Source organism: Perognathus longimembris, chromosome 1 (assembly GCF_023159225.1).
Source record: "Perognathus longimembris pacificus isolate PPM17 chromosome 1, ASM2315922v1, whole genome shotgun sequence".
NCBI lineage: Eukaryota > Metazoa > Chordata > Mammalia > Rodentia > Heteromyidae > Perognathus > Perognathus longimembris.
Window position 1 is genome coordinate 103,546,125 of NC_063161.1, and position 22,781 is coordinate 103,568,905.

The 22,781-nt window shown below is 43.3% G+C and overlaps 1 protein-coding gene across 1 annotated transcript; it reads left to right on the top strand.

Annotated features, from left to right (window-relative positions):
* The first annotated feature begins 10,553 nt into the window (after positions 1 to 10,553).
* Spata31e1 (SPATA31 subfamily E member 1) lies at positions 10,554 to 17,538 on the top strand. Its single transcript, XM_048347621.1, has 3 exons — positions 10,554 to 10,690; positions 10,794 to 14,026; positions 17,480 to 17,538. Exons 1-3 carry the CDS (start codon positions 10,554 to 10,556, stop codon positions 17,536 to 17,538), a joined length of 3,429 nt encoding a protein of 1,142 aa, XP_048203578.1.
* Positions 17,539 to 22,781: the final 5,243 nt, after the last annotated feature.

Consider the following 22,781-nt stretch of genomic DNA (forward strand, 5'->3'; position numbering starts at 1 on the left):
TGTAGAGCTGTGGCTCAAGTGGTAGAGCACTAGCAAAAGGAGTTCAGGGACAGTGCCAACACAGAATTCAAGTCCTACAACTGAAAAAAAAGGTTTGGCTCAAAAACAGGGCAAGATCCTGAGTTTAATCTTAAAGCACCATAAAAGAAAAGTCAGGGGCTGGGAATATGGCCTAGTGGCAAGAGTGCTTGCCTCATATACATGAAGCCCTGGGTTCGATTCCCCAGCACCACATATGTAGAAAACGGCCAGAAGTGGCGCTGTGGCTCAAGTGGCAGAGTGCTAGCCTTGACCAAAAAGAAGCCAGGGACAGTGCTCAGACCCTGAGTCCAAGGCCCAGGACCGGCAAAAAAAAAAAAAGAAAGAAAAGTCAGTGATTTTAAACCTTTTTACTGAGGACATAAAAATCTTAATCTCTACCAACTGAAGTTGCCTTTTCATTTGTTTGACCTTTCAATTATCTGCTCAGGTGACTATTTGGCTAGGCAATAACATCAAGTGCATTGCTTTGTGGTTTTAAAATAGTGCAAAGTTCTGTGATTCTACTGAGCTGAATGCCTGGGGAATAAAAACTCTGGAGAGAGGGTCGTTCCTGTGTCCTCGCTGACTCTCAGGTGCGCTCAAAGTAGAGGATTTATACTTCTTGGAAAGGTCAGTTTTAATTATTTCAATTCTTACTCTCATCTGGCCACTGGACACTTGCATTCAGCAAAAGAAACATTGCAAACAAGTGAGTCGACTCTAAAATCACTGCCGGTGCCACTAAAATAAAGCAGGACAGTTTGGTAAAGAACCAGATTTAATCTTTATTTTCTCAACTTTCATTACACTGCTTGACAAAAAAAAAATGGCATCTGAAGAGTATTTCCTGAATTAAACTGATTACTGTACTAATAACCCCTGTACAACTATATAAAAATCTGTTGTCTATGCTATATATCACCCTTAACACATAATGAGCATAAATATGCTGCTTTAAAGGGCTGAATTAACCTAAGAAGAGAGCTATGCAGTGTTCACATGCTCCCATCACCAGATGGGAGGTAGAGGAGTGACAGCAGGAGTCCAGGCAGCTCAGACTAAGAACAAGGCTTTCCTTTGCAGCCAGGCAAGCTCTCCACAGCATTCATGTCAGGAGACACTCCAGTGCAGGCTACATTCAACAACCTACCACATCCGGGGTTGTGAAAGAACCCATAACCTCCTCATCAAAAGGCAGTAAGATCCTTAAGAATCGGACAGAGTAGCAGTTGCTCAGATACTTACTAGGAACCCTTCTTTATACACTGAATTGCAGGAAGCTTTGAGAGACCTCTGCCAAAGCACTGAATCCTGTGGTTGTACTTGCCTGGGTCTCCCAGGTGCCGGGGGCAGGACTGTCAGACCCTGAAATTATTAGTCAGAGAACCCTGTAGGTAACTTCAAGAACAATACAGAACACCTAGGGCATTTTACAAATGTAGTCTTCTCTCCATATACAGATATGCTTCACTCCTGAAATTATGATTTGCAAAGTACAATCTACTTTGGGTTCTACCAAGACAGAATATTTAGGATATAGTGGGTGGGAATATGTGTAGTCAAGTCAGAGGGCTGTGAACTATGGGAGATATGTAAAGATTCAGGTCAGAAGCACAGGGTTCTATCTGTGCAGTGGACAGACCTCTAGGGAGGTGCTTGGGGTCATTCAATGTTGTCAGCAGGGTCAGACTTAACCTACAGTTTTCTTAGGAAGTCTTCTGTCTGTGACAAGTTTTGGGGTAGTACTGTACAGCCCTATTCCAGATCACGGCAGTGACCTCACAGTTTTAAAACCAGAAGAAATTGTTTAACTGGTCACACAAAACAGTCTATTATTCAATATTTTGTAATTCAAATGATTGTTTCCTACTGAATCTGTAATGCCATTTCACATACTGTTGCTTTACAATTCCATTGAGTTTCCAGTAAAAACATTAGTAAATTATGTGAATCTCAAAATTACTATTGTTATTTATTTTGTTTTAATTTTTTTATCGTCCTAGGGCTTGAACTCAGTACCTGGGCACTGTCCCTGAGCTCCTTTTGCTCCAGTAGCACTCTATCTACTTAAGCCAGAGCACCACTTCCGGCTTTTTCTGTTTATGTAGTACTGAGGAAATGAACCCAGGGCTTCATACATGGTAGGCAAGTATTTTACCACTAAGCTGTATTCCAAGCCCCTATTTACTAATTTTTTTAGGGTGAACAAAAATTATTGGCAGTAAGTGCTTACAATGTGTTTTGCACGTGTTTTCTCTTTGCAGGGCACTTTTTAAAAAAGAATAAAAGAATGTGACTACAAAAGGCAGTCATGTGCTATGAGTCTGAGCCTCTCTGTGGAGTGGAGTGTAGCAGAACACCACACAGAGTTCTTATGAACAGAGAACCTGGAGGCTGGTCTGTGAAACGGGGCCAGACAGTGAGCTATGCAAGAGCCTGCCTCCGGTGAGAAGTATGGTTAGACATCTGGGGTGAAAGGATAGGACAACATCTGGGGGAGAGGAGATCCTCACCAGCCAGGACATTAAGGCAGCTGCAGGTTCAGCAAAGTATTTCTCCCTCTCCCTTGCAGGTACCTGAGCAGCCACTTCTGACCTTCACAGAGGGTGTAAAGAGCTAAAACTCCACAGGAGAACACACAAAGGGAAGTATCAAGCATTTCAGGAAAGCACAATTGCTCAGAAGAGTCAGAGATAAGAAAGGTTCCACAAGCTGGAGAAGAAATCTGGGGAAGAAATGAGGACAAGAAAAAAGTCAGGAGGTGGAGTTGCCAGGAGACTTCCAGATTCCAACAGCACTGCTCCACATCACTGTCTGCGCACATGCAGCTCTCACCCCAACTACAGATGTGTGTTCCACATGGAGTCCAGCATGGATTAACAAACCAACAGTCGTGAACACGAGACAATACACAGAAGGCCAGGTGAGGTATGTCCTCAAAGAGAATAAGAAACACAGAAGTCCAGGCCATATTGATCTGACAAAGACAGCAGGATAATTCCCACTAATGGAAAGTAAGTGGTATTGAAAGAAGTTACACTTTTACAATAAAAATGTTTTAAAGAAGGAGTTAAAGTTGTTAACAGCTAGTGGAACCAAATAGCTAAAGTGAGAGAAATTAGTTATAGAGCTATAACACTGCAAAAAGTTGAGCTATGTAGGAAGATGTTTTTGTTTTGTTGTTTTTTGGTTGTTTGGGGGCCTGAACTCAAAGCCTCAAGCTCAGGCTTTTTCCACTCAAGTCTGGTGCTCTACTACTTAAGCCACACCTACACTTGGGGCAGTTTTTTGCTGTTCAATTGAAGATAAGAGTCTCAAGGACTTTCCTTCCTGGGCTGGCTTCCAATCATGATCTCAAACTCCAGAGTAGCTAGGATTACAGGTGTGAGTCACTGGTGCCCAGCAGGAAGAGGTCCTGATTTCCTACCACAGTCTTCTTACCAATATTTATATTTTATAACAATAGTACCTTACTAATGATAATATCCAGACCACAGAAATACCAATACCTATGCATTTCCCAAAGGTATTTACTTTCTTTCCAATGTCAAGGACTAAGGCCATTTTTCCATGTTATACTTTAGGTCATTATTTCAGACAAATTACATTGAAAACTTAGTATACTCCAGGTGTTATTTATACATATTAATTTCATCTTCATAAGAATTCTACATGGTAGAATGGTTTTCTTTTCTGAGTACAGGCATTTGAGCTCTGGGCTTCATACTTGCTAGTCAACTGGACCTATTGCTTACACCATTTCTCCAAACCTACTTTTTTAATTTATAGAGATGAGGAAACAGACACACAAAGGGAACATAGCTACTGGAGGTCACACAAGCTGACATGCAGCTATAGAATTCCTAATTCAGACACTCTGCTAGTAAGTGTGCCATTGCCTATCAATAAGTATAGGTCATTAATTATACCAGGGAATTTTCAAAGAATGTTACTGTAATCATTGATTTCATAACCAGGTGTTTTCATACATCAAGCTGCCCTCCTTCCTATAAATCCTCGTTAAAAAATTTTAAAGTGGGGCTGGGGCTGAGATGTAGCTCAGTGGGAAAGCGCTTGCCTAGCAAGTGCAATGTCCTATTTGAGCCACAGTACCAAAAAAGAAACGACAAAAAAAATACAGTTAAAAAAACTAACAACAACAGCAACAAGAAAAACATTTTAGAAGGGAGACAGACACAAGGACTTTCTTGAAATTCCTCCAGAAAAGAAAGATCCCCTGATGGAGATACTGATTGAATGACACTTTCTTGAACTTTTCTTAAATGTAGGGTTAAATGCCTATTGATCTATTGGCTCCATTTAGCTATACTTTCGTGGTGCCAGTGCAGAAGTGATAAATAAACATTGCTACACAGAAAAGTCCAGGATCAGCAACACAACAAATCAGAAAACACAGCACAGGCACTGTTAGGAAAGGTGAGATCCAGGCAGGCTTTTTCTCCTTTAAGAAAGCCTCAGAACACAGAAATGGAGAGACAAAGGGTGAACAAATGCGGCAAGGTACTCACTGGACACTAACTTGAAAGTGGACTATAGAACTTGTGAATGGACATGGGAGGGAAAAACTGGGAGAGAGCAAAGGAAGGTGTGACACTGTCCAAAAAGAAATGTACTCTTTACCTGACACATGTAACTGTAACCACTGTATACATCAGCTTTATAATAACAATAAAAAATTAAGTATTAATCTCAATTTTAAAAAAGAAAGCCTCAGAAGGTGACAGGAGTAGGTGCTTCCCTGAACCTGTCTGGATGCTCTGCCTGAGGACGCTGTGCTCGCCTGGGCAGCCCTGCATTTCTCTGGTCTGCTTCTGGGTGGAGTGCCAACTCCATACATCTACAAAGCTAACGCAGGACCAAGCTACCTGGGCCACCTGGGCCACCTGGGCCAAGCCCAGAGATTTCTTTCATTAATGCAGTTCCTGTAAGATTTATCCACAGCCAAACACCAGCGACGACACTGGCTTGTTCTTCGTGTCCAGCAATCTCATCCTATTCTATTCCCTCATCTCTCACCATGCTAGAGCTAATCTTACCAGAATCAGCGCTTTCCGGGGGTTGCAGAATGCTTGGGCTCCGAGAGTCAAACACACTTTCTGTCTTTTAGACGTAGGAGAGCGAATCTACTACAAACCACCCCATGTCAGCTTCATTTTTCAGAAGCAGGCCAGTGATTGTATTCATGAGTACGTACTGGTAATGCAATGGCATTTTCTCGGTTTCGGATATACGTTTTAAGCCATTTTCTGCACTCACGAGTGTTTCTCGCCACTCCTGGGTTCCAGGTCTGCGTAGAGAGAAGTGCAAGCATCCTGAAGAAGGCTCCCGCGGTCGGGTCCATGTCCGAGCTCTGGGGGCTTCTCCACGGGCTTCACCGGCTTGCAGTCCTCCCTTCCTCCGCTTGGTGCTACTGCTTCCTCGCTGCTCTCCTCTCTTGTGTGTTTCAGGGGAGGCAGAGCCCCCAAGATAAACTCTAACCTGCAAAACACACGCCAACCCGCCACCAGCAAAGGGCTTTGTGAGCCAGGAGCCTGAGAAGCCAAGGGACCCCGCTGCTCTGACTCTGGCTGTCCACGCAGTGCCACGAGCACCCCCTAGTGTTGCCGGCGAGGAAGTGCAGACCAGACCATGACACCCTGCACAACTTGCCAGGCTGAGACTGGCAAGGAGTCCTCACCAACTCAGCTGTGGTCACACAGAATGGTTCCCAGTGGGTACCTCCCCCTCTCCACTTCAGAATGCTTCCATCTGAGGGAGCGAATTATGAGCTGAGTGATGTTTGTGCACTAGGCTTACACAATGCAAAATACTGAGCACTGACTTTAGTAAACTTGCATATTAATTCAAAATGAGAGGTTAGGACAGAATTAACTAATGTAGTCTTAAGTAAATGTTCCATAAAGTAAAAGCTTGTCTACTGTTAGTACTTTATATAACAAGTGTTATATAACTATAAAGTGTTATATAACTAAACAAATAAAAATCTATAATTGCTGGGCACTTGGCTCACATCTACTACTACCTAGCTACTCAAGAGATGAGATCTTAGGATCACAGATCGAAGCCAACCCAGGCAGGAAATCATGTAAGATTTTATCTCCAATTAAACACACACACACACACACACACACACACACACACACACACACACACACACACACATACACAGCCAGGAGTGGAGCGTGGAGCTGTGGCTCAAGTGGTTGAACACTAGCCTTGGGGACAAAAGCTCAGCAATAGTATCCAGACCCTGAGTTTAAGCCCCAGGACTGACACAAAATAAAACAAATAAATTAAAAATAAACCTAATTTGAAAATGGCACAAGACATCAATTAGTATTTTTCCAGACCAGATGTACAACTTCTTGAAACATCACTAGTCATTAAGAAAAAAACAAAACCACAGGGTCCTCCTCCTTTACATCCATTAGGATAACTATTATAAACCAAGCAGAAGCAAATGGAGCTGTCACTCATGTTGGAGTGCTGGCCTTGAGCAAAAAGCTCAGGAACAGCACCTAGGCTCTGTGTTCAAGCCCAAGATAGGCACACATGAAAAACTAAATGAAGCAGAAATTTGATGTTAGAAGGAGTGTGAAGAAAAAGAAACCCTAATTTCTTGGTATCTTTTTATTTAGGTTGCTTTGTGGCAGTAGTATGATAAAATGAGGACCTCACACTTACTCAGCAGAGCTAGGGCCCCAACTTTTTCTTCCTTTTTAGTTATTTTTCTGGTTTTTTTCCTGAAAGCAGTACTTGGACTGCAACCCTCTTCCACTGTCTCCTGTTTAGCTGAGATTACAGATGTGAGACACCAAGTCATCCCTAGGACATTATTCCATTTCTGCAGGAAGCAGCTAGACATCTACAATACCCTTTTTCAAAGAAATTGGTGGGTAAAAGTAAGCGTGGAGAAAATGTAACAGAAACCAACACCTAAATATGTTCATCTGTGAAGTTTTAGCTCATGAATTAACCAGGATGCTTTCAATTACACAATTATTTTAAAAGGCATCATTTTTTCTTTCCCACTCTCCTACCCCCTACCCACCCATGTACTTGCCATTCTCCAGAAGAAATTCAATATAGCTTTTATAGCTTTACACAAGGTCACCACATTCCTCTCTTTATCTTGCTTACCACGCACGGTATTGAAGGAACATTCTGAACAAGGGCTACGTGTCCAGAGACTACTGGTCAGCACAAATGAGCAGGCCCAAGACCACCATTAGGCCAGATGTCAGGCCTCACCACTTGAATCCATCAGGAAGTCTATGCTCGTGGGCCATTCTATAAAAGTTGTCCTTCTTCCCCTGCCCACCAGGACTGCTCTTCCTTCTCAGATAATAGCTCAAATAGTTCTCATTTTGCCTGCAAGTCAATGAACCTTTATTTCCTTTAAGACAATAATCCAATTGACATTGAATTGACATTGTATTCTGGGAACTGAATATCCAGTAACATGGGAAAGTGGGGAGATGGAGACAAAGATTGTCAGAGCTAAGTCCAAATTATTAAAAACTGTGGAAAATAAAGACTTCAAGCAGTGATCTCCAAAGAAGCAGCTAATGTCTGGGATCAAGGGGGAAGACTCAGGAAATGGACTGGGATCTGCCTCTGACAGGCTGAGCAGGTAAACTTGGAGGTGGGAATCTAGAGGGCCCAAAAGTGAAGGATGTGCTGAGATAGAGGCTGGAGGTAGGGGGTGGTGAGGGAGAGGCTTTGTGACACAGAAAACTCCTACCCCTTTGTGACTTAGAAAGCCAGGCCTCTGTGATGTATAGGCCTTCATTTACTATATATCGCCAAAGGAAACCCCCAGATCTCAGTTGCTTGAGAGCAATACTGCGATTCAGATGATAGAGAATCCTCTCTTTTCACTGAAAAGCATTGATAACCCATGGCTGAGCCCCAACCTCACCACCTTGGCAATGGATATATTCCTTGCCATTGTGTGTGGAGTGGGGCTCTTCCTCCTGCTACTGCTACTGCCCTGCTTCAAGGGAAATCCATCCTCACCAACACTTGAGAGAAAAAACAAACTGAGGAAGGTAAGACCTTAAGGACAGACCTCCCCCACAACGGATACATATACACAATGGAATTTTACTCATCCACTAGAATATTTACTATTTGTAAAGAAATGGAAGATTGGAAAAATTAACTGAATTAAGTCAGGGTGAGAAAGACAAAGGATCATGTGGGAGCTAGATTTAGCTTACATATTCACAAATATGTTGGATGGTATGCAAGTGTATACAAATGTATTGACTGAAATATCATAGATTCAAGGAAGATCTCAAACTCTAATTAAAAGCCAAAAACCCGGGGCTGGGGATATGGCCTAGTGGCAAGAGCACTTGCCTCTTATACATGAAGCCCTCGGTTCGATTCCCCAGCACCACATATACAGAAAATGGCCAGAAGTGGCGCTGTGGCTCAAGTGGCAGAGGGCTAGCCTTGAGTAAAAGGAAGCCAGGGACAGTGCTCAGGCCCTGCGTCCAAGCCCCAGGACTGGGGAAAAAAAAAAAAAAAAAAATCCAAAAACCCAAGTTCAGCAAAGTAAATTAACAGAAATGAGTCCTTGAAAGGGGTGGAGTGAGGTCAAAGGGAAAGGAAGTACTCAGTGAAGAGTGGGAAATGCAAATAAGAATCCAATATGTAACCTACAAAATCAAGAGTGAGGGAAGGGGTGAGAAGGGAAGGAAGGAGTGAGGATGTTGAAAGGATTAGCAGTGATCAAGATATGCCATATCTGGGGCTGGGGATATAGCCTAGTGGCAAGAGTGCCTGCCTCGGATACACGAGGCCCTAGGTTCGATTCCCCGGCACCACATATACAGAAAACGGCCAGAAGCGGCGCTGTGGCTCAAGTGGCAGAGCGCTAGCCTTGAGCGGGAAGAAGCCAGGGACAGTGCTCAGGCCCTGAGTCCAAGGCCCAGGACTGGCCAAAAAAAAAAAAAAAAAAAAAAAAGATATGTCATATCCATAAACTTCTTTGTTGAATGGAAACTGCTTTGTACTACTTAAAGAAAATTATAATAAAAGTTGTATTCTCTACTAATGTGTCCACTTCTCCAAATCAAGTAGCAAGGCCATGGAGAGGGGAAGTCCTGGGAAAGAGGAGAGCCATCTTCTCCTGGGCACTGAGAAGACAGGGCAGGATGAGAGTGACATAGGTAGTATTCTGAGCTCTTAAAACATCTGCACGGTGTGGACCAAGTGCCAGGGTTCAATCAAACCCTGAAACTCAGCAACCAAGGACTGGGCTGCTGAGCTGGGGAGCTCAACACTGAATCCCATATCACACCAGGGACCTGAATACCACATTTTCCCAGGGCTAGACTGAATAGAGGGCTGTTCAAATCAAACACAAATCGCCCATCAGAGGCTTAGGTCACCTTTGAACTCAGGAAGCAAAAGTCTTGGGAGCAGAGAGGCACCTGGAAACCAGGGTCTGTGGTTGTGACAGAGGAAGTACTGAGTTGTCTTTAATTCATATATTGAAAACAGAAATAATGCTTATCCACATATGAAGAAAGGAAATGCAGGGACACAGGTAAAGACAACATTTTATCAGGGAGCAGTAGATATCTGAACTTGTATACAAGGCAAGCACTCTTGCCACTAGGCCATATTCCCAGCCCAGATATCTGAACTTGTATAGAGAGGAGAACAGTAAAGAAGTTCAACTCCCATTTTTCTCCTCTTAGCATCATGTGGAGAAAAGAGGCCAGATCAACAGCAGGAAGAGAAGAAGTACTCTGAAAGGTAGGCTCTGCACTTTCTCTTGAGGGAATCTGATCTTTGTCTCTGACAACCAGAGTAAAGGCATCAAGTATTTGTTTGTATAGCCTTAGAAGTCTCCTGGGAAAGAAATCAGAACTGGAGACATTTTTCAAGCTCTCTGCTTGGAATGAAGCTGTGATAAGCTCCAGCACACAAGGGGAGGGGCTAAGAGGCTGTGAGGTAACACTGTAACACTGCCTTGATATGGAGGTGTGTCACAAAAGGGGGAGGGACTAAGAGGCTATAGGGTAACACTGCCTTAATGTAGAGCAGTGTCACAAGGGGAGGGGCTAAGGTTGTGAGTTAACACTGCCTTGATATGGAGGTGGGCATGGAGGTGTGACCTCCAGGCCCATATGTGGACCAAATAACGTCCTTAAGAACTGTTTGAGATGACATATCCTTTCTCCCTATCCCAAAGAGAGGTTCTGTAGGTCATGGAAGTTGGCAGGAATGAAAACATGTTGTAAATAAAAAAGCACTACCCCTCCCTAGGCCCTCTTAGCACTGGCACAAGTCCTGTGGTCATGAATACAGACTTAGGATCCAGTGGAATGTTCCATGGTCTCAAAGGGCTGTTTCCTTCAGGCCCAATGAAGATCCCAGGGCCCTACCTCATCTGCCATAACCACAGTCCCTTTTCTAGCTTGCAGAGACCTGCGGGAACAGCTTGAGGAGATCCATGATCTAGTTTCCCTTCTGAGCAGGTAAGGATTTTCCACATGTCCCTGTGCCTGCACTTAGTCTACTCCAGGTATTGGGGTTATCTGGGGATTAAAGAAGACTTCAGGTTTGCCTGGGATATGGCTGAAAGCTCAGGATGTAGCGGGAGTAAGGAACGAGTGAATATCAGGGTGTGGTTTGGTAGGGACCATGCACAGCAGGTCATCACCCTTGCCCATCTTTCCCATTCTCCTGGGCCTTTCTATCACTGAATAAAGTTTGTCTCCTGTCTCCTACAGCCACCTAGGGAAGCTCAATGACACCAGCAGCTTCCAGCACATCTTAAAAGGAGATGCCCTAGGTGAAGTTTTCAACACAGAATCTGTCACAGCCCACCTGTCACCTAGGCAGTCTGAGAAGGACACTTCCTCCAGCACTGTGTCCCCAGAGGCTTCCCCAGCTCCTTCCCCAGAGGGCTTGAAGCCGCTGGCCTCTACCTTGTCACCAGTCCAGATATGTTCCTCAGTATCTATTGAGTCACATTCATCCCAGAGTGTGTCTCAGCCTCCAGAGCCACTGATTGCTCTAGAACATTCTCCTCCCTGTTCTCATTCTCCACAACCTGTGGTCTGCCCTCCATCCAGGCCCAATTCAAACCTGGGTCTTCCGCTGCATAATATCATGGAAGTCTCACCAGAAACCATCCCAGAGAGCTCTCCAACCAGCACCTCTAGATTGCCTTCTCCTATCCCAGCCCTCAACTCTGACATCCTAGAGGTGCTTGAGATAGTGATTAGCAAGAGAGCAAAGCTGAAAGCTTCTCAGTGCATAGAACACCCTCTGGAGTCTCTGGGGAACATGATGAAGTCACTGGGCAGTGAACAAGACAGAGCCATCCCACAGGTCTTCTGGAACACAAAGGAAAAACCACAGCAGCTTCCTGATCCTCAGGAGCTATTTTTCCCCATGGTCTTGAAGAAATATATCCAGCTGTTCTGGGGCCTTCCCTTTCTGCACAGTGAGTCCCTGGTGGCTCCTGTCAAAAGATCTAGTCATCCACTACACTTACCATCTATTTTATTCAATAGTTCTGCTAATTTCATGCCAGGACAAGTCCAGGCTAAAGTACCTCCACAGCACTTTCCACCCCAGCCCTTACTGAATCACTTGGTGAAATCACAACACTTCACACCAACCTTACCCTGGCCCCAGCCTCCACCAGTGGCGGAGGTCCAGGCCCATGTCCATGTTCCGTCCTGCACACCAATCCTATCAAGTCATTCACCTCCAATGAGGTCATATACTGTCCCACCTGTTGTTCAACAACTAGAACATCATCTTGCAAAGAAACACCTGGAAAGTAAGAGATTATTACCCTCTATGGTCAAACAGTCTCAGAAAGCCATTATTCAAGGTCAGGGCCCACTGCACCAGAGAGGATTTATCAACGTTCCAGGTGATTTCTTCAGCTTTGAGACGAGGAAAAGGCTGGAGCGTCATCTCCAAGAGAGGATCCTACAGCACCCCTGTAGAGCAAATTGCAATACCCAGCTGTCTCCTGATGGGAAATTCCCAGGAACACATCAAGCAAAGGACGACCATGCGTCTCTACAGAACTCTGTGTGTGTATACAATACCTGCCTGAATACACAGAAGGCAACCTGCTCAGTAGCCCAGGGATGGGAGAACTCCAGAAGGGGCATGGAACATTTTATGAGCAGCATAGTGGAAGATATGGACACGGCTGTAGAAAGCTCCTCAGTAGATTTTCTAGATGCCAAAACTGAGAGAGAATTCAAAAGTAGTTTTAATGGACCATCAAATAGTGATCCAGAGTATTCCCCCCCTGTTCATTTCAATATGAACCATCGAGGAGAAACCCTAAAAGCCCATCTCATCACAAAATGGGAGCAGATCAATGAGGACAAGTTCCCTCTGCAGGCCAGTCATTCCAGGGAATCTGCAGACCGTGCCATGACCCCCCTTAAAAACTCCAACTCTAGCATGCAAACTGGCAGTGATTCACCCTCAGAGACTAGAGCAACCTGCAAGAGCTCCTCCCAGGAGCTTTCCCACTCTGATGCTGCCACTCGACAGCTGCTAGACGCACATATTAAGAAGCTTTGGGTGAAGCACAAGTGGGGCTTGTCCCTAAAGATTCTTAAGACCATAAATTACCTTACTTTGAAAAAGGTTCCCCCTGTGCCAATTTCACAGGGAGCTTCCCCGAACCTAGCCTGTAGTAACTTGAAGGCCAACCCCACAGTCAAGGGGGGCATATTCCAGGGAGAAGCTCTCTACAAAATACCAAAAACTGTAGAGAGAAAAAAAACTGAAGGTCATATCATCCAACCTTCTAAACCACCATCAGTACATAAAACTCTGAGAGGAACATACTGTAGCTACATCTGTGGTCCCTCAGAGGCCCCTCCAACTGGAGAGGCAGGTAGACTGCGTTCTGAGTCCAGATCTTATAGCCTTATAGGAAGAACCTGGCACCATGACATTGTGCCAGGCTCAGATGGAAGCAGTCCAGAACCAACCACAAGCCCAGTAATGGGTATGTTTGAAACACAAGAGAAAGAAAACCTCTACCACAATGTGTCCATACGAGAGGTCTTCGTTGAGTCGGAAAGGACAGAAGATCTCAGGGACATGGCAGAGGATAAAGAGGAACAGCCGACTAACTTTACAGTTAACATGGACTCCAACAATTTAAATCTCAGAAATTTAGACATTCTGAGAACCAATCAAATATCATTCCCCTCCAGATTTTCTATTTCCAAGCATCCACGAGATTCATGCCTCAAAAAACAGGCAGAGTCTAGCAGCACAAGTGAAAGCCCACCTTTTAATGTTATTCTGCAGGACTGTGAAGCTGACACATTCCTGCAAGATTGTGCCCCTGAGGTGCTGCTTGCTGCAAACCTGCTGGCATCCCAGAGCTCTCTAACTAGCTCACAGAACTGTTCTGGAAGCAGCACATCCACTTCCTATGAGACAAGCTCTCCATCATCAAGGGGAGAACACATCATGAAGCAGCAAGAGCCTCAGACATCCAACCTCCAGTTCCCATGGTATAGCAAGATGTTTCACGGACCTAGAGAAAAGAGCTGTGAGAGGCCCAATGCTACAACACAGAAGGAAAAGCCTGCAAGAACGAGGCCCTCACAAGGCTGGAAGGTAAACTCTCCTGCCCAGGTCAGGAAAACAAGGACTGGGAGGAAGAACAGTGCCTTACCTGCACCAGAGAGAGGACAGCATCCTCCAGAGAGTCATTTCGGAAACCGGATAAAGAGTTTTTTCATGTCAGTTTTTTCTACTAAAGGTAAAAGTCAGGCAGACTCACTGCAAAATTCAAAGATCCATTCAACCAATACTAAGAACCAAGTCTTAAGCACAAGCAGAATATTCAAGGACAATGAAGTGCCTGAAGCCCAAACATTCATGAGCACTGCTGAAAGAATCGTGGAAGAAAAAATGGTATTTCAACATGCACCTTCTGCCTCCAAGAAAACTTTACACAAAGAAGGTCAGGCCCCCTCGAGTAGGCATTCCCACTGCCACATGGCTTCTTACAGAGAACAAAGCCATGTGAAGAACAGCAGGGTCTCTCTCCCCCAAACCAGTTCTACTAGCCATAGTCATCCTGTCAATGATAGGAGAGTCTCATACTATAACAAAGCTGGGACAAACTTGCCTCCCAGGAAGCCTGTGTCTCTAACCAATCACACCTGCCAGTATAGGCAAAGGGGGACAAATGTCTCAGAGGAGCATATCCACTGCCCAAGGCACTGTCATCTTAGTGGTTTATTTGTCAGTCATGCATACCATACTTCTCACTTATTTCCTTGTGAGGTGCATTTTTCTCATGAGAAATCCCCGTCTATGAACAGCAAGTCTGTTTTTTGTGTGTGAGTACATTCTCTTGACATGTGTGTTGCTTAATAAAGTATTCTCGTATGTAGTGGCTTCTCTTTGTCCCTCAGGCTGGGGTAGGAATGGGCAGTGTGTGGTCTTAAAGCATATTCTAGAAGGGATGGGCACATGAATGGGCACCCTCTAGCCCTCATTTCACCTAATGTGTCCATTTAATCACTACAAAAACAAACCAGTAAGCCTTTAGGGTTTGTCAGAATGAGGAAACATGGGAGGACAGGTTTTGTTCAGCATCTAGGATGTTCTTCAACCTAATGAACTTGGTTCAGATGGAATATCTTCTGTATTTCTTGCACAGAAGGTTGACTAGCAAAGCCTATGCTTGTCCTGTATCTGCCATTGATAACGGTAACATTGGTAACAATGTCTAGGATAGTCCTAGCAGAGGATCACAATAGCTCAATAGTTATGTACATATAATCATATAAGATGATGCTAGGCAAAATGAATTCCAAAATATGGAAATGAGGTTTATCTGTTATTTTTAATGTACTACATGAAATTTTTTCTTTTGTTTTTCCTATGGTTTACCCTCTGTTGTCACCGTATTTCATTTTGGTACCCTGGGTATTGTATACACAAAGGGGAACATTAAAACAATGAGACAAAAGACAGAGGGTGAGTCAATGCAACAGCGATACAAGACAATATGTTGGAAATTAACTGTACAACTTGGGGTGGGGTTGGGGGGAGAAAATGAGGGAGGGGTGACAAGTTTGACAAGAAATGCACTCACTACCTTACATATGTAACTATTATAATCCTGTACATCACAAATTTTTTAAAGTATTGGGGGCTGGGAATATGGGAATATGGCTTAGTGGTAGAGTGCTTGCCTTGCATGCATGAAGCCCTGTGTTCGATTCCTCAGGACCACATAAACAGAAAAGGCCAGGAGTGGCACTGTGGCTCAAGTGGTAGAGTGCTAGCCTTGAGCAAAAAGAAGCTAGGGACAGTGCTCAAGCCCTGAGTCGAAGCCCAAGGACTGCAAAAAAAAAAAAAAAGTGTTGGAACATTTGGGTTTAACTATATTAGCATTTAATAGAAATAGAAAAAGTAATATTCAGTAGTACTAGAGTGGCATGAATGGATTAATATCTCCAAAAGCCAGCTTATAACTCCCTTCACAGCATTAGAATGATAATTTTAAAATTGTCTTAAAGTATAGAAAGGAGTTGCCATTTAACAGAGGAGTTTATAAATATAATGTATCTTCATTAGTGTCACCCCTTCAGCTACTCCTCCCTACCCCCCACCTTCCTCACCCTTCTTAATTTTGTAAGTTATACGGGATTCTCGTCTGCGTTTTCCTCCTCTTCATTCATCTATCCCTTTTCCTTGACTCTACCCCACCACTTTTGAGTACCACTTCCTGGGGAGTCCTTGTTTTCAAGGGTAGATTTCTAACCTCCCACACAGGTCCTGGGACTTTGTCATCTTCCTTTCACTAGCCATGGCACTTTCACATCACATACGTGTCACATTGTGTCTTGGCTTTCCCCCTGTACCTCTGATACTGGCTTATATTTTTTAATTCAGTTTAGTTTTTCATAAGTAGCTCATTTGTCAATCAACCTTCCCTAGCCTGCTTATAAACTAGAAAGAGAGTACATACTTTCCTCATCTGTTGTAACTAGAAAGTGCCATAAATCTACAAGTAAACACACTGGTTGGTAAAAGACAAAAAAAAATGCTTGGACATGATTTATTACACAGGACTTTAGACATTCACACAGTGAGATCAAAGGAGGATAGTCAGGAGAGGATCACAAAGATTCATGGACACATGATCAAATGTTTGTTGAAATGAACTCCAAGAAATGGAAACAAGATATTTTATGTTATTTTTCATCTTTTCTCCTTTGTCACTGTTTTGATTTCTGTACCTTTTTTCTTGTATTTAAGTTTATCTGTTTTGGGAAGGCTAAGGGGGAGCACAGAAATAATGGGACAAAGGGTGAACTAATACAGCATTGATACTCTGTAGACCCTATGTTGAAAATGAACAGGGGTCAGGAGGGGAAAACTTGTAGAGAATGGGGGAAGAGGTGACATTGTTCAAAAGAAATGTACTCACCTTTACAATAATAAAAATATAAAATAAAACAAAAATAAAAATTAGAAGAAGAAAAGTCTGAAGCCATGAAAGTTCTCTTCTCCACAGGTATCTGAGACACCCAGATACCAGGATCACACAAATGTTGAAAAAACATCTTTCCAATGTATTACTAACTCAATTCATATGCATAAAGAGCTCAAAGGCAACATGAGGACATTTATGAAAATCCCAAAATAAACTTACCATCCAGAAATTCCTGAATACACAAACCATCCCCCTACATTGTCCCCACAACCCAAATCCATTTCAAATCCACAGAAGAAAATGACCATTTTCTTAATATGCCCCATGGACATATGCACATATTTCTTCTAAATTTGCCCTAAAAGAGTCACAAATCTGAAATTTGTGAACAAAAAGTAGTAAAACATCAAAAACACTAGTTACAAATATCTAACCCCAACTTTTGCATCTTATATTCTATAAATATACTCAAGCATCATGCTACAAACACTATCCCAAATTCCTTTATTCAGAATATCACATGCAAATGCACAGATTACATGCTCACACTCAATTTACAATGTAACTCCAAAACATGAACTTACACAGTTTTCCAACAAATGTTTCGACACATAAAGAACATGACCCTTGCCCTCTGAATTCTCAGTCCCCAGGTAGCCAAAAATATTACATTTTGATAATTATATTGCAATTTACATACTCTCCAAAATAAACAGCCTTCACATGATCAAAAATGCTCAATGATTGCCTCATATGTTACCACAAAACCCATAAGAATATATAATATTTACTAAAAAGGTGAGTAGCGTACAATGGGACAAAATATACAATTCTCTTCCATGTAAATTCCTTTTATTCAATGAATTATAAAGTTCTGATTTTTCACCAAACTCTTGCATCCAGTAGAAATCATCTATAATATGACATTAGTCTGAATAAACTCTATTATGAAATTCTGCATAGGCATCAACAGTACAGATAAAGATAGACAATATGACACTGATATTTTTGCCTACACATAACAATTCTAAGTGAAACAAGAAAGTCTGTCAGAATTTCCATTACTTTGCAATGACAGGAATTACTTTTCAGTTGAACAGGAAAATGCTGTTCAAACACAGAAGTTTCCCTCAACCTTCTGCCTTCTTGAGAGTGTTAAGGGTTATCAGAGGGGCCAGGCTTATGGGTTCAGAACGCGTATATTACCCTCCACTCCCTATGGACAGCCAAAGACCCCACAGAACAATGAGGGGCGCACAGGGCTGTGGCTCTCACCAAAACCCAACAAAACACAGTGCCAGGTACCAGGTCGGGCTCAGGAGAGCACTGAGTCCCACAGGATACCGAGTCTCACAGGGTACTGTTGCCCTGCACAGAAACAGAGATGCTTAAGTCCAAGAACCGGAACACTGGAGTAGTGCCTGGCCATGCCAAGGTAGAATCAATGCTAAGTTTCCATTATCCTCGTATTTGTTTAACTGAATGTTGCCATGGGAATCATTACCACAGAGACCACATCCGCCAAGCAGACCCATGCTCGAGCTTGGATGTCAACGCTGAGGCTAGTACTGCACATCCATGCTCAGACCTGCATGTCCACACTCATGTTAGCCTATTACCCTTTCACCTGTGCATTTCTCCTCCTAACTGGCAGTTGAATGGTTATGTATCATAACATCTACCCTATGCACATGAGCTGGCCATGATATGTGGGGCCAGAGCTCACCTCTAGGCATGCTCCTTCACAGAAACTTGATGTTCAGCCCTCCTAAAAATCCATTATGTCAGACTTGGCCACTCATGATTTCCAAAGTTACCAACTGCCACCCATGTAATTACATACCACCCATCTACAAGGTCCACTAAAGAACCCTTTGGGCACAGAATTTCAAACCTGGAGACCACTCTAAGATGTGATTTGTCCTGACTCTATTCCCAGAGCTCTTCCTACTACCTTTACTATATGCATGCACTTCACACAGAGATCTCCCAACAGATGTCAATGCACAAATGTTCACTTTCAATGTTTTTATCTACTTTCGGTGAACTTCATAACATGGTCCAATTTTTGTGGACATTACAAGTAGTATGAGGACTCTTAATCTCTCTCTTACTCTGTTCCTCTGTCTCTGTCTCTCTCTCTTTCTGTCTTTCTGACTGTCTGTTTCAGTTGGAAACTTAAAAGAACAAAATCAACTATGCTGATAGTTCATAGCTGATAGTAATACTTTCAATACCATCCAGGAATCCTATATAATTTCTCATTCTACATGGTAGGGGAAAGATCCAGCAATCACCACCAAGATCTTCCCACTGCACATCTCTAAGAAGAAGACATAGCCTCTTAGTATTCCTCTGTCTTCTCTATGTGGGTGAAGGAGGATCTGGTCTCTGAAGGCACTAATACTTCCATGGGTACGTTTCCACTGGTGTTTCCTTCTTAGCAGTCAATAGTGCTGGAGGCTTTCCTGCCAGAATGGTCACAGGCAAGGTTAGAAAGAAATGCTACTCCTGGGCTGGGAATATGGCCTACTGGCAAGAGTGCTTGCCTCGTATACATGAAGCCCTGGGTTTGATTCCTCAGCACCACATATATATTGGCACTGTGGCTCAAGTGGTAGAGTGATAGCTTTGAGCAAAAAGAAGGCAGGGACAGTGCTCAGGCCCTGATTTCAAGCCCCAGGACTGGCAAAAAAAAAAAAAAAAGAAAAGAAGAAATGCTACTCCTTTACATGGTATATCTTCGCAAGATACAGTTGGAATAATTTGATTACATATGCTTATCTATAGCAGCCAAATTGAGATCAAAATAGAATGGCACAAGGAAGCTGCTAGACAAAGCAGAAAGTTAGGTGCATGTAAGAAAGCAGTTCTTCCATGAGACAGAAGACTGAAGCCTACAAGTATGCGGATGGGCAGTCTCTATGTGTGCTCACTGACTTCACTGTGTCCAAAAACCTTGTAGGCATTTCATAGAAATATTCATTGATTCATGCATAAATACAGGTAGGAAAAAACAGAATTTTCCATGAGGAAATTGGATAGTCATTGAGACATGAGACCACACAAGTGTTGCAAACCAGAGAGAAGACCCCTGGGATATAGACTTGAGATACTCTGTCCTCCATTTCTGCATGGCCTTGTTACATTTCATGCAGCAACTCTTTTGGGTCAAAATATCTTAGCGAAGGGCCACAAGCTTACCTTCCAGCTCATTTTTTTTTTTTTTTTTTGCCAGTCCTAGGGCTTGAACTCAGGGCCTGAGTACTTTCCCTGGCTTCTTTTTGCTCAAGGCTAGCACTCTGGCACTTGAGCCACAGCATCCCTTCTGGCCATTTTGTATATATGTGGTGCTGGGGAATCGAACCTAGGGCTTCATGTATACAAGGCAAGCACTCTTGCCACTAGGCCATATCCCCAGCCCCACAAGCTTACCTTCCAATAGTAGTGTGTTCCAGGGGAAGTTCACAAAATGGAATAGGCCTTTGATACTTCTCTTCCCTTCCCATCAGTGGGGTACCTGGCAGGGAGCAAAGACCATCACTTAGCAATTTGCATTACTCTGCATATATATCCCACTTCTCTTTGTGCAATTTTCTAATACTGTCTTCTTGTTACAACACAAATTAGTAGTGCTTTATTCCTGTGATTTGGACTTGAAAACTGGCAATGAAGCACAATATGCAAATGAAACACAAATTTTCTTTCTTTTCTTTGAAGCTCCAAATCTGTTTTTATTACTATTAGTTGTAGAGTAATTAATAAATTTCTTAATGAAAGAAACATAATTTTCTTTACAGGGGGACTTAAAACAATTACTATGAAGATATATTCACAACTGGTCCTTAATTTATTGGGTAGCACATGTCAATAAACCCAACAGACACAAATTCAAAATTGAAATTCATATTTACTTCCCCCAAGATGCAAAACACTATACCTGGTTAGCCTAACTGAAGCATTCTCAGACTCTGAAGTTATTAACATAAAGTTGGAATGAATTATTTTATCATTAAATATTTCATCCACATAAGCACATGGGTGTTTTATAGAAATGATAAGAACAAAAGTCCAAAACCTATTTAGCAAAAGATATTCAACACACTGCAGTGAAAACCATGAGCTGTGTACCCTGATGATCATGTGGCTTGAAAGCTGAAGTTAGCAATCCTGGCCCAGAATCAGGAAAGAGGAGGATGAGAGTATCACTAGGGATGGAAAAGATGAAAATAAAACCTTTTGTTAGCATTTCCCTAGCCTCAGGTTCTCAGCTCCTCCCACTAGCCCCCAGATCCACCCATACCTAATGAGTTACTCCTACTCACTGTTGGGAGCAGAGCCAGCAGTTAATCTCACTTTGATCTCTGGCTGTATTATCACTAGGATATGCTAAGTGCAAGGACATTTGTTTACTAGCATCTCAGCCACTACCTGGAATTGCTTTAATATGTCCGCTGGAGTACATTCCTATGTTAATCAACCTCATCCTGTGTTTACTGCTATCAAATGTTGCGTACTTCAATGCCTCTTTGTGTTCTTGAATTTTAGCAACCCTATGCTATTCCCTGGTTTCAAAACTGCATATAAGCTGGAAGTTAAGAATAAACCTGGCTGCAGTCTTGAGTTTCAATCTTAAACTGCAGACCTCCCGAACCCCATCTTTTGTCTCTTGTCTTCTTTTTTCTCTTGTCTATCTTTTTCTTTAATCCTCCCCACTCAATCAGGATTCCCTCTTCGCTGCAGGCTGGCTCTGGCAACTCACTACCTACTTCCCCTTTACCCCCAGAGAGAGAAGCTGCCACCTGGGAACAATGGCCCCACTAATAAACCTCCTTATGAACCTTCTTCTCCTGTCTGTGATTATCTCCGCATGGTCCTCTGGGGTGGCCGGGACCTATGCTTTCACTGGTCCCAAAATTGGTGTACAATTGTTGGCTGTGACTTAAACACTGATGTAAAACCAGTATGCCATTCTTTATATGTCCATCTAGCTATATATCTGTGCTAAAACTCATCAACATCTACTGAGTTTTGTCACTGCAGAATTCTGGCAAGTATTTATTTGGTCAATTCTTGACAAGGTACAGGTAAGTTCTAGTCCCCTTGGTTTCCTTGTTTTAATTGAAAATAAAAAAGGGCTTTTGTGGCAAAGACACCTTGGATTGCAGTTCGAAGCCAGCCTGGGCAGAAAATCTCTCTCAAACTCCATCTCCCAACTAACCAGCGAAGAGCCAGGCTGGAAGCATGGCTGAAGAGACTTTATCTCTAACCAGCCAAATGCTGGAAGTGGAGCTGTGGCTCAAGTGGTAGAGTACTAGCCTCAAACAGAAGCGCTCAGGGACAGTACCCAGGCCCTGAGTTCAAACCCTGTGAATGCCAACGGGGGCAAGCCATCCCAGCAACAAGCACCTAGACCACTGGGATTCAGCCAGTTCAGGGAACAAGAATCATGGAGTGGAGTAAGAGGAAAATGATCACATCCTAAATGGAGTCACTTTATCTCGCCCTTTCAAAATTAATCAGAGCTGGGAGATCAAAAGGAATAGTTGTTTACCCACCTAATGTCCATACTGTAGTGGGGAGGCCAGATCTGCCCAGTGCCATCAATAGCTGTGGAGGGACTTCAGGTTGACTCCAGCTCAGATTAGAGCAGAAGCCAACTCCATCTCCATTAAGCCCTCCCCCACCCTATTCAGGGAAGCTCCCTTTACTATGTAGATTGACTACCTGAGGCCTGGGAGCTTCAAGGGAACCTGTGTCCTCCTCTTTATTATGATAAGTTATGTAGATTAACCACCTGAGGCTTGGGAGCTTCAAGGAAACCAGCTATGAATAGGCATATCCGCCTGCATCATGTGTGTCCCGCCAAATCCATGCGTCAATTCTAACCAGAATGATAGGTTAGTTCAAATGAATATTATGAGACAGACTGTAACTCTATTGGCCACCTGCGTGCGGCCTAGCATGCTCTGTAAGTGTTGTATCTTCATTGGTCACCTGCGTGTGACAAGTTTGTCTGTGATGTTTGCCTTATAACCAGGCTGGAAGGCCACACGGGGGCGGTCCCAGCTCCCGAGTCTGGGCCGCCCAGGTGTGTACAAGCCCAGCTCCCGAGTCTGGGCTCCACACGTGGTTGGCAGTTTCGGCTCCCGAGTCCGGGCTGCGACCAAGGCCTGTCGGTTCACTTTTTGTTCACTTTTTACTTCCCCAATAAAACTGTCTTTTTGTCACCTTGTAGCTGGAGACTGTGTGGTGGACTCTTGGG

What these genes read in the sequence shown, in the direction of transcription:
- Spata31e1 (XM_048347621.1), top strand. Translation starts at nt 10,554, where the DNA reads ATGTCCCTGTGCCTGCACTTAGTCTACTCCAGGTATTGGGGTTATCTG. An exon ending in CGAGTGAATATCAGGGTGTG is followed by an intron (nt 10,691 to 10,793) that starts GTTTGGTAGGGA and finishes TGTCTCCTACAG; the next exon opens with CCACCTAGGGAAGCTCAATG. An exon ending in GAAAACTTTACACAAAGAAG is followed by an intron (nt 14,027 to 17,479) that starts GTCAGGCCCCCT and finishes AATTCTGCATAG; the next exon opens with GCATCAACAGTACAGATAAA.